Genomic DNA, 11,813 nt, shown 5'->3' with positions numbered 1-11,813 from the left:
GTTGAGTTTAGTCTCTGACCTTCCCTGGCTTCCCTCTACTTCTGTTTATTCTCTGACTCTGAGGCTCTGTGATGATAATTTTTTTTTGCCACATCCAGTGATGCTCAGGTTAGTCTTGGCTCTGCACTCAGAAATTACTCATGGCAGTGCTCAGGGGACCATATGGGACACTGGAGATTGATCCCAGGTTGACTACATACAAGGCAAATGCCCTTTCACTGTATTATCTCCAGCTCCAAGGATTGTGATAAATTCTTCAAGACTTCTCTGCAGATACAGATAATTTAGTATTTATATATACAAATATTTTTGTATACAAATTATTTATTATTTTTTTCCAAAAGAAAAGTAGGTGCTCGCTTTGGCAGTACATATACTAAAATTGGAATGATACAGAGAAGATTAGCATGGCCCCTGTGCAAGGATGACATGCAAATTCGTGAAGCATACCATATTTAAAAAAAAAAAAGGAAAAGAGGGCCCGGAGAGATAGCACAGCGGCATTTGCCTTGCAAGCAGCTGATCCAGGACCAAAGGTGGTTGGTTGGAATCCCGGTGTCCCATATGGTCCCCTGTGCCTGCCAGGAGCTATTTCTGAGCAGACAGCCAGGAGTAACCCCTGAGCACCGTCAGTGTGTGGCCAAAAAAAAACAAAAAAAAAAAAGGAAAAGGAAAACAGAACACACTGATGTATATTCTGTGACCTACCTGCTGCATTATCACTCTGGACCCCTTTTTTTTTTTTTTTGGAGGACCCATTTTTTTAACTTTTTTTTTTTTTTTTGATATACGGTTTTTATTTTAAACCCAAGAGATACTGGCTGTCTGCTCAGAAATAACTCCTGGTAGGCACGGGGGACCATATGGGACACCCGGATTCGAACCAACCACCTTTGGCCCTGGATTGGCTGCTTGCAAGGCAAACACCGCTGTGCTATCTCTCCGGGCCCTCTTTTTCTCTTTCTTACATAAAAAAAGAAAAGTAGGGGCCGGCGAGGTGGTGCTAGAGGTAAGGTGTCTGCCTTGCAAGCACCAGCCAAGGAAAGGACTACGGTTTGATCCCCCGGCGTCCCATATGGTCCCCCCAAGCCAGGGGCAATTTCTGATCGCATCGCCAGGAGTAACCCCTGAGCATCAAACAGGTGTGGCCCGAAAAACCAAAAAAAAAAAAAAAAAAAAAAGAAAAGAAAAGAAAAGAAAAGTAAGGGTCTGAGGTGGGACTTTGAGTAGGTGACTAGTAGGTGATTAGATAAGGAAAGAGTCAGAATAAATAGCAAGAAGATTTATATAAAAGAAATAAAAAAAAAAAAACAAATTCCACAAGGCCAGAGTGATAGCATGGAAGTGGGACCTTTGCCTTACATGCAAAAGGACGATGGTTTGAATCCCGGCATCCCATATGGTCCCCCAGCCTGCTAGGAGCGATTTCTGAGCACAGAGCCAGGAGTAACTCCTGAGCATTGCCGGGTGTGACCCCCAAAACTAAAAATAAATAAATAAATAAATAAATAAATAAATAAATAAATAAATAAATAAATAAATAAATAGAAAATAAAAAAGAAATTCCACATATTTATAAAAATTATACCCACTAGCACCCTGGGTATGACCTTGCTGGCTCTGAGAAGATATGAGCCTGAATATCTCTGGAAGAGTGTCCCAGGCCTTGTTCAGCACTGAAAATCCCCCTAAAAACACTTTGTTTAATTAGTTATTTGGGGGCCGCACCTGGTGGTACTCAGGTCTTACTCCTATCTCTGCACTCAGGGATCAGTTCTTTTTTTTTTTTGGGAGGGGGTTTTGGGCCACACTCAGCAGCACTCAAGGGTTACTCCTGGCTCTGTGCTCAGAAATCACTCCTGGCAGGCATGGGGACCATATGGGATGCCAGGATTTGAACCACCTTCCATCTTGGATCGGCTGCATGCAAGGCAAATGCCCTACCGCTGTGCTATCTCTCTGGCCCCAGGGATCAGTTCTGATAGAATTCAAGAAACCATATGGGTATTGAACCTTGATCAGTCAAGCAACTGTCCTATCTTTTGTACTATCTCTCTTGTCCCATTTAAAAAACTTAAACAAGGGACCACAGTGATGTCTCAAATGGCTGGAGTGCATGTTTTGCATGTATAAGGCTGGGTCCAATGCTGAGTAAAACATGGAGCTCCTGAGTTTAGCATGAAGCAACCTCTCACCCCAGCACCAAAGGGCATAGGACCAGGTGTATCCTAATAACAAAAGCAAAAAAAAAAAAAAAAAAAAAAAAGCAAAAAAAAAAAAAGACACTCCACCAGTTCCCTACCCCCTTCCACCATGTAAGGACACAAAAAAATTAGCAACTGAGTCATGAAGGATTTCCCACTGCTGGCTGATGTCCTCACCTTGAACTTCTAGCACCCCCAAATGTGAGGTGTGAAATCTGTTTTTAAGTGACCACTTTAAGACCCAATCTATTTTCAGTGACCGGCCCAGTATTTTGCTTTAGCAGCTTGAAAAGACGAAGATAAAAATGTCCGTGAAACTTTCCCTAATGAATGGTTTCTAAAGTTCTATGGTGAATACTCTAAGTTCCCCTTTGAAATTTCCCTTTCCCTTTCCCTTCTTGAGGTTGGAGGAACCCTTACCTTGGCAGGTTCCCTTGTGAGGACGCTGGTCTCCTGAGGACCTCTGGGCGTAGTTTCTCCTTTATACCCTCACTCCACAGCTGCTCAGAAATGTGACACTCCCCCATCTATTTCTGGAAGTTCCTTAAAGGCTCAGAACACCAGTCTCTCTGCCCAGCTTTCTCTCTGCCAGTGCTCCTCCCATAAAAAAGGTAACCCCTATATTCCCTTTCATCTCTTGGGGACTTTCTTGGGATTCCAGGTCTTGGGATGACAGAAGCCATTCCTTAAGTCAGAGGGTAGATAGAGGACAAAAGTATGCCCAAATGACAGTACCTGAAGGTCCAGCTGTTCCAGACCAGCATATTCTATTGTAGCAACTGTGAGCATTTGATGCCCCATTGTGAAAGAGGTTGCCTGGACTTGTACCGAGACACTATTTTCACAATAATGAGGGGCAGTATCACTGATTTTCTTTTTTTAAATATAAAATATTTAAGCACCATGACTACAAGCATAATTATTGTTGGGGTTCAGTCATAAAAAGAACACCCCCCCTTCACCAGTGCAACATTCCCACCACCAATGCCCCCTTCCCTCCTTGCCACCCCCCTGCCTGAATTTGAGACAGGCATTCTACTTCGCTCATTCATTAAGATTGTCATGATAGTTGCTAGTGTAGCTATTTCCCTAACTGCACTCACCACTCTTTGTGGTGAGCTTCATATTGTGAGACCTTTGGGGTGACCAGTCTCATTGGAAGGGGCAAAATAACTTGTCTGAAACTGTTTGCCTGGGGCTGGAGAGCTAGCTCAACAGACTGCGTGCATGTTTTGCCAGCTGGGGGCCCACTTAAATCTTTGGCAGAACATGGTGCTACCCAAACCCCTGGCAACAAGAGACAGATGTGTCCCCCGAAAACACACACACACACACACACCACACACACACACCACACACACACACACACACACACACACACACACACACACACACACACACACACACACACCCCAATCAAAGGAATCTGCTCAGTTAACATCCTAGTATGGGAAGATGTCACTCTGTCCACCTTCTTCCTCAGCTTCTGCAAGTCCAGACCCCTGAGTCATCTTTTCTGGGTTGTTTTTGGGCCACGCCTAATAGCACTCAGGTGTTACTTCTAGCACTGTGCTCAGAAATCACTGCTGGAGGGCTCAGGGGACCATATAGGATGCTGGGGATTGAACCCGGGTTGGCTGTGTGCAAGGCAAACACCCTACCCACTGTGCTATCACTTGGGCCCCCAAGAGTCATCTTTGGTGTCCGATCAATAGCACAGTAGGGCATTTGCCTAGCAAACGGTCAACCTGGGATCTATCCGGGTTTGAACCCTGGCATCCCATATGGTCCTCTGAGCCCTCCAGCAGTGAATCCTGAGCACAGAGCCAGGAAGAACTCCATGAGCGCTGCCAGGCGTGGCCCAAAAACAAAAACAAACAAAAGCCATCTTTCTTTTGATGGCCAGAAAGGTTCTTTGGGGCAAAGCAGGATTGGGTGAAGGATAGTGGACTGGGGGGCTGAATGAATGCGTCAGATCCAGAGGGAGGCCTTGGGTTAGGGTTAGGCAGCCAGCCAACCTCAACCATTAGCCTCATGAAAATGTGACATCCAGGACCCCCAATTTTTTTGGCCAATCTGGGGGTGAAACCTGCCATTCTTAGCAAGACCTTCCCAGAGTCTCTCAGGGATCCCGCAGCGACAACATCTCCCATGACCTCAGATGGGGCATCCAAAAAAAAAAAAAAACTCAAGAGCCAGGTTATTTATAGAGCGTGCAGAGGAGGGCCAGGCCAGTGTTTACAAACACGGGATCTCTGGAATCTGGATGGCCGCAGGACTGGGTCTGGGGAAGGTCGGGGTGGCTCCCCCCAAAAGCTGAGATGGTTCCTAAGTATCTCGTCCAACCTCAAGTAGTAGAAGTGTCTGGGGGACAGGGAGGCGGTTGCGAGAAGGGGATTTCGGGCCACGCGCGACCCAACCGATGATGAGAGAAGCAGACGGATGCAAGTGAGCGAATGCAAAGGCCTCTTGGAGGACGTACTCCAGTGGGGCTCCCTCTCTTGGGGTCTGGGGGCCCGTGTCGGGGCCACCTGAAGGAGCGACCCAACCTCTCAAATCCCTCTCTCAGTAACTTGGGTCTCGCATGGAACCCGAAACGGTCCTGGAACAAGAACGCGCAATGCTGGGGATGGGGTTGACACCCCTTGGCCCTGCCCACCACCCCAGGGCGCCGGTCGCCGCGGCTGGCGGTGTCGAGTTACGGCCGCGGGGGCTAAAGTTAGCCGGGACTCGGGGACAGTGCGACCGCTTTCACCACTAGCCTGAAAAGGCCCCAGAAGAAGATCGTGGGGCGTCGGGTCGGGGAGCTGAGAGCAGGGACACCTGGCTGGGGCGGAGAAGCCAGGCCCCGCCCACTATCCCGCCCCCAGGCTCCGCCCCCGAGACCTGGGACCCTTCCCCAGACCGTGGAAGAGGGGGTTCAGGTCCCCGTCCTACAGTTCATCCAACCTCGACCCGACCGCTAACTTCTGATCGCCGCTGGGCCCACTCTCATCGGACGCCCCGAGACCATGCTGGCAACTCTGCTGCTCACCCTTAGCTGCCTGGGCTGCCACATCCCCCGGCAGGTAATAAGACATGAAGGGACATAAGACATGTAGGGGGCGACCCTGAGCTGGTAGACTAAGGGGAGGTGGGGAGGGAAGTGACTTCTCAAAAGGAGCCCCAAGTTTCCATTCTGACTCCCAGAACCGCTGTCTTTTCTTCCACTCATTCCTCCCCCATAGACCTTTTCCTGACCATCTCCCAGCTCTGGCCACTGGCATCATCATTGGCAAACCCTGGAGTTATTTGTCTTGTGGTACCCCGGCAGCCTCTCTCAGTCTAGGGCTCCTCTCCACCCACTCTCATCCTAGGTTTGGGATAAGGACTTCAGAAGCAGGAGAGGACTGTGGAGTTTCAGCAGCTATTTGCCGTGAGGTGGGAAGAGTGGAATGAAGACAAGGGTTGGGTCACTAATTGGTCAGGGTAGCTGTTGCAGGTAGCTGCTGCAGGCTGAATCGTAGAGTCAGTCTGGGAGTCTAGATTTAGTTGCGGCCAAACTCTCTAACAAGACCCCATTTAGGACATTGTGAGTGAAGATCTTTCTCCAGTCTTCACACTAACTCAAGATAACCAGAAGCCCCCCAAAATTAAGAAATGTGGGGCATGAGGGATGGTTCAGTGACCAAATGTTCCTATCTTGGGTTGAGGAGATGGCTCAAAGGATCGAGTAAATGCTCTGTATGCAGGACCTCAAGTTTGATCTCTGAGCACCCCTGGAATGCACATGCCAGTGACCCCTGAGCACTACTGGTTATGACCGACAAATAAAAATAGAAAGAGGGGCCAGAGATATAATACATTTGCCTTGTACATGGCAGACTTGGGTTCAATCCCCAGCTTATATGGTCCCCCAAACGCTGTCAGGAGTACTTCTTGAGTGCAGAGTCATAGAGCATCTCTGCGTATGGCCCCAAACGAAAAAGAACAAACCCCCCAAAAACAAAAGGTGCCTGCCTTCCAAGTGAGAGGTCTTGAGTTCAGTTCCTGATATATAAATGTGAATGCCACCAAGTGCATTCACATCACTTGACAGTAAAGCATGTGGTCCTGGAAGACCGAGGCCGGGTGTGTCAGAGCACTGCAACTGACAGGTATGACTGTCACCTGTTAAGCCTGTGTGTGAGTGCCACAGAGACCCTAGGTGAGTACCACACCCAGTCTCTGCATTAAGGGGAGTACAGCCCCCCCCATAAGCATGTGAGTAGGTCCTGTAGTGGGAACACATGGCCCCGGGTAAGCACTACATCTATGTGAGGTACCATAGTTGTGCACATGTAAGCAACAAAGAAAGGAAAAAGGTGTCTTGCTGGGGCCGGAGAAATAGCATGGAGGTAATGCATTTGCCTTGCATGCAGAAGGTTGGTGGTTCAAATCCCAGCATCCCATATGGTCCCCCTAGCCTGCCAGGAGCGATTTCTGAGCATAGAGCCAGGAGTAACCCTTGAGCGTTGCCGGGTGTGACTCAAAAACCAAAACCAAAAACAAAAAAACAAAAAAAGAAAAAGAAAAAGAAAAAGGTGTCTTGGGGCTGGAGAGAGAGCACAGTGACAGGATGTTTGCTGTGCATGTGGCTGACCTGGTAGGGATGCAGTTTAATTTCCAGCATCCCATCTTGTCCCCCAGCCTGCCAGGGACAATTTCTGAGTGCAGAGCCAGGAGTAACCCCTGAGCGCCACTGGGTATGGCCCAGAAATCAGTTAACAAAAAAATAAATAAATGAATAAATAAAGTTAAGAAAAAGGGCCAGAGTGAAAGCACAGTGGTAAAGCATTTGCCTTGTAAGCAGTCAACATGGGACAGACCCTGGTTTGAATCCCGGATCTCATAAGGTCCCCCAAGTCTGCTAGGAGCTACTTCTAAGTGCAGAGCCAGTAGTAACCCCTGAGGACCACTGAGTAAGACCCAAAACCCAAAACCTAACCCCCCCAAAAAAAATTAAAAAAGAAAAGGGTGTCTTTCCCAGAACTATACAGATAGTAGGCAGTGAAATCAGGATCTGAGCCCATGTTCATCTAACTATATTACCTTAACTGTTATATAAGTCCTTGGTCTCTTGAAAAATTGAAATGAGAGTCTGTCTTGTTTTAGGGGGGGGATGCTATTTCTGACTCTGTGCTCAGAAGTGAGCCCTATTAGTGCTCAGGGGACCATATGAGTGCCAGCAATTAAACCTAGTTGGCCATGTTCAAGGCAAGTACCTTACCCACTATACTATCATTCAGACCCCCAATTCTATTTCTTAACTGATCTGCCACCAAGATCCTGTGTGGTGCTCTGAAACTACAGCCTTTGCTCTAGGGTTTCTCTTTTCCTTAATTCCGCAGGCACAGGCTGTACCCATACTGCTCCTAGGTCTGGCCCCAGACACCTTTGATGATGCCTATGTGGGGTGCTGGGAGGAGATGGAGAAGAAGGCCATGACCTTGCTGCAGGAAGAGATGGCCCACCACACCCTGCTGCGGGAATCCTGGGAAGCTGCCCGGGAGGCTTGGGAACGCAGACAACATGGGCTTACTTTGCCCCCTGGCTTCAAAGCCCAGCACGGAATCGCCATCATGGTCTACACCAACTCATCTAACACCTTATACTTGGAGCTGAACCAGGCTGTGCGCATGGGTGGTGGCTCCCGGGAGCTCTACCTGAGGCACTTCCCCTTCAAGGCCCTGCATTTCTACCTCACCCGGGCCCTACAGCTGCTGCGGGGGAGTGAGGGCTGCAGTGGGGAGGTGGTGTTCCGAGGCGTGGGCAGTCTGCGCTTTGAGCCCAAGATGTTAGGAGACGTTGTCCGCATGGGTCATTTTGCCTCCAGCTCCCTGGATAAGGCAGTAGCCAACAAGTTTGGTAATGCCACCCTCTTCTCCCTGAGGACTTGCTTTGGAGTCCGTATCCAGGCCTTTTCTGTCTTTCCCAAGGAACTTGAGGTGCTGATCCCCCCTCATGAAATCTTCCTGGTCACCAGTTTCTCCCAGGATGGAGCCCAGAGCCTTGTGACCCTCCAGAGCTATAATCAGACCTGTAGTCACTTCAACTGCGCCTATCTGGGTGGTGAGCTGTGCATGGGTGCAGCAGGACAGCAGCGGGTGACTGGAGGCGGTAGGGCATGGGCAAGAGGCCCACAGAGTGCTACATGGCCTGCAAGAGACTCTCTTGGTTCATGGGGATGGTGATGGCTAGAAGTCAGCTATAAGTATTTTCTGCCCAGTAGGATCCGCAGCTCTTGGATGCTCTGAGTGTGTTTCAGATCTGCTAAACATTCTCAGAAGGTTCTGAGACATCTGCCAGACTGGCTCAGAGCTGAAGCCTTGGGTGGCTAAGTGGCCAGCAAGGGACTGAATAAAGACAGAAACTCCCCTCAGTTCTCAAGAGGCCCTGGCTGTAGTGGGCTTGACAGAACACATCTGTGCTTTCCCTGTCTGGGGCTGAGGTCAGAGTCTCAAGGGGGAGAAACCATTTGGAAGATCTCCCTAAGGAAGGGGTCTCAAGGAAACCAAAAGCATGCACACAGGGGGAAAAGGATGGGCCATGGGTACTGGCCACGAGGCCTCACTGTGCTTTCTGTTTCAGGGGAGAAGAAACAAGACTGTATGCCTGTACCAAGTGAGTCTTCCTCCTGCCCCACACAGTTGCATCGAAGCCTCCTACCCCTGCTGGGTCCTCTCTCACCTCCTTTTCTTCTCTTTCTAGCAGAAAGAGGAATCTTGGCTTCTAAAGGAATCTTAGCTCTGAGCTTCCAAAAGACCTTGCTCATGAACCCCAGGAGGGTCCAATTCTTGGGAGCGGGACCCTGAGATCTCAGTGTCCCATCATGAAGGGGCCCTAAGTGAGTGGATGATCTTCACCAGAGGAAGAGGCCCAGCATACAGCCTTGAGGGAGCAGGCACAAGGCTACAGACACAGACTGAAGGATCTGCGTGACAGCCCTGGCTCTACAGGATACATAGAAGAAGCAGACAGGGGTGGCCACTTGATTAAAGAGCACTGTACTTTGGTGACCAAATCTCATGGCTGGTTTATTCTAAGACTCAGGCCATATTGTAAAGTAGAGCCAGGCAGGACTGAGGCAGAGAGACACTGAAAAGGGCTGCTCTATTGTTCCCCAACAAGCTCTTTGTCACATATCAGAAGCTCAAATGGACCACGGGTTCCTTACAATAGGAGGGCAGGAAGGGTGACAAGTGAGAATATAAAGTCAAGGAGGGAATGACAGGTGACATCTCCCTGCTAAATTTATGAAGTAAATATTGAATCGAGGCCCCTTCTCATGCCTCAGCTTTGTGCACTAAAGTATTGTTGTTTTTTTTTCTCTTTCTGAATTTTGGGCCACACATGGCAGAGCTCATAGCTTACTCATGACTCTGTGCTCAGGGATCATTCCTGGCAGGATATATGAGGTAACAGCGGTGAAAGCCAGGCAGCTGTGTGTAAGGCAAGTAGGCCTGCTACCTGCTCTAGCACCTCCACTGAAGATGTGAGTGGTCCTAAAGCCTAGGTTTTTGGGACCCAGAGGAAACACCTCTCTTCCTGACAATCCAACCTGGGTCCATTTCTGGGGGAGGGAAACATTAAAGAAACAGAGATTCTCATATACAAATAAGGAATTCTGACGATCCAGGACAGAAAGTTTATTGAGGTGCTCGCTTTGGCAGTACATATGCTAAAATTAGATACTTTGTTGAGGACCCCCCCCCCTTCTCACACTGAGGCTGCTATGCTCAGCAGCAGAACAAGGAGCCCACATACTGCCTCAGGGCTCACCTGTGGCCCCTGCATCTTCCTCCAGGGCCAGCTCTCCTGTCCCTTCTGGTTCCTGCTCCCTGTGCACTAGTACATGAGCAGGTGAGGATGGGACAGGCTCTCCAGGAGCAGGCTCCTGAGCCCCTCTAGAACTCTGCTGCCCCAGTTCCTGAGATTCCTGGGTCTCCATCATCCCTGGCATCACCAGCTCTGGTGTCTCAGGGATGGGGGGTCCCAGGTTCTGGAAGCTGTTCCGCACTCGGGTGATGTAGCGACTGAGCACGCTGGCACCTTCAGGGGGTCGAGGTGCCCCTCCTTCCACCAGAGCGCGCCGCACACCAGCGACCTCCCCTTGCAGTCGGGACACAGTCTTGGTCAGTTCAGTGAGCCGGGTGCCCAGATCTGGGTGAGTAAAAGGGCTCTCTCAGAAGATTAGCTCATCTTGTTCTGCTTCTACCCTCAGCAGGAGCACCCCCTCACAACTAGAGACATCATGTCTAGGGTCAGGAAGGAAAAGTGCTGGAGAGGGTAAGAGAAGGGCAAAAGGGCTCAGAGGCTAAGGGCAGAAAAAATCAGGGTAATGAATGAGCCTGGTGGGATGGATGGTGAGTTTGGATGACAGAAAGAAAAAAAGTCTTATGGAACAAGAAGGGATCAAGAATTTTAGGGATGCAGTGGGGAACTGTTGGTGGGTTGTTTTTTTGTTTGTTTGTTTGTTCGTTTTCTGTTTCAGGGCTGGGGAGAAATGAAGCTGGCCTGATGGATGTGAGTCTCGCAGGCTCTGCATGATTCATTCTTAGCACGGAGAGGCATTTAATGGGTGGAAACTTGTACACCCACTTCTGCCAATGGTCTTCCCCCTCTGCACCTGCCCAGTTCATCCATTTTTCACTGCCCAGTTCTAATTCCATCTCACCCTGTCCACCTTTGGCTTTGAGATCTCTAGGCTTGTCCCTCCCATGAGCCATTCCGAGGGTTTGGCTTTTGTTTGGGCATCCACCGAGGCTTTTTCTGCCCAGGAAGATGATCTCTCTTCCTCCCTAGAGTGGATGATTTTCACTGGTGTCCCTCTTCTACCCAATCCCCTTCCCTCCAAGCCAGGGAACACAGAGGGAGTTGGATGAGTCAGGGAGTGAGGAAACAAATGCATGAATGAGTGAAGAGATGAGGGAGTGAAAGGGAGAGCCTTCATGGGAATGAAGGCAGCAATAGAGGATGAAAGGAAACAAGGGAAATTCCTATCTGAACAGGTCACAGAACAGTTGGATCCCAAGGAAGAGATGGAGACACCTAAAACTATCTAGATGAGGGGCACATCTGGGTGAAGTGCTGAAGTGCAGTGATTCCAACAAAGCAAGCCAAGAGGATGAGAAAGGCTTGGGGGCAAGCCACTGACCTTTCCGACGAGACTCTTCAAACTCCCGCCTGGCGGTCTCTATGTAACGCTGAACCAGGGCCTTGATGACACGAAGGCGATAGGACCCACGCTCATGCTCTCCCTCCCCGGGCTCTGACCCTGCCCCACGATTGGCCTGGGATGAAAGATAGGAAAGGAAAAAGAGAAGAGAGATTCTGGCACCCCAGCCCACCCCTGTCTTTCCCTTCCCCAGGCAGTCAATGGTGGAAGCCAAGACTTTCAGATTCTAAAAGTGACTTGATTTGTCTAATTCCTGTGCAGTGCTGAAAGGCGTAGATGGAGATCAGACCTGAGAGGAGAGCTGGGAAAGGGAGTGAGGAAAGGATTAGGAAGTTGAGAAGAGGCAAGAGAGAGGCTGATCAGAGGCCAGAGAGATAGCACAGTGGGTAAAGTACATGCCTTGAATGAGGGCA

The 11,813-nt window shown here is 49.5% G+C and overlaps 2 protein-coding genes and 1 non-coding gene across 3 annotated transcripts in view; 2 read left to right on the top strand and 1 right to left on the bottom strand.

Annotated features, from left to right (window-relative positions):
• The first annotated feature begins 352 nt into the window (after positions 1–352).
• On the top strand, positions 353–459 carry LOC126019747 (U6 spliceosomal RNA). The gene has a single exon (XR_007499371.1). It is a non-coding gene; the product is annotated as a U6 spliceosomal RNA (small nuclear RNA).
• Positions 460–5,215: 4,756 nt separating this feature from the next.
• Positions 5,216–9,037, top strand: ART5 (ADP-ribosyltransferase 5). Its single transcript, XM_049780570.1, has 4 exons — positions 5,216–5,272; positions 7,574–8,342; positions 8,814–8,846; positions 8,934–9,037. The coding sequence occupies exons 1-4, from the start codon at positions 5,216–5,218 to the stop codon at positions 9,035–9,037; spliced, it is 963 nt and encodes a 320-aa protein (XP_049636527.1).
• A 956-nt stretch (positions 9,038–9,993) lies between these two features.
• Positions 9,994–11,813, bottom strand: part of LOC126018430 (short transient receptor potential channel 2-like) — a 42,941-nt gene continuing 41,121 nt past the window's right edge. The window contains 2 exon segments of the mRNA XM_049780569.1: positions 9,994–10,385; positions 11,380–11,515. Coding sequence (XP_049636526.1) covers positions 9,994–10,385; positions 11,380–11,515 — 528 coding nt within the window.

The sequence above is a fragment of the Suncus etruscus genome, chromosome 9, assembly GCF_024139225.1.
Source record: "Suncus etruscus isolate mSunEtr1 chromosome 9, mSunEtr1.pri.cur, whole genome shotgun sequence".
NCBI lineage: Eukaryota > Metazoa > Chordata > Mammalia > Eulipotyphla > Soricidae > Suncus > Suncus etruscus.
This window is presented reverse-complemented; position numbering and strand designations above follow the sequence as displayed.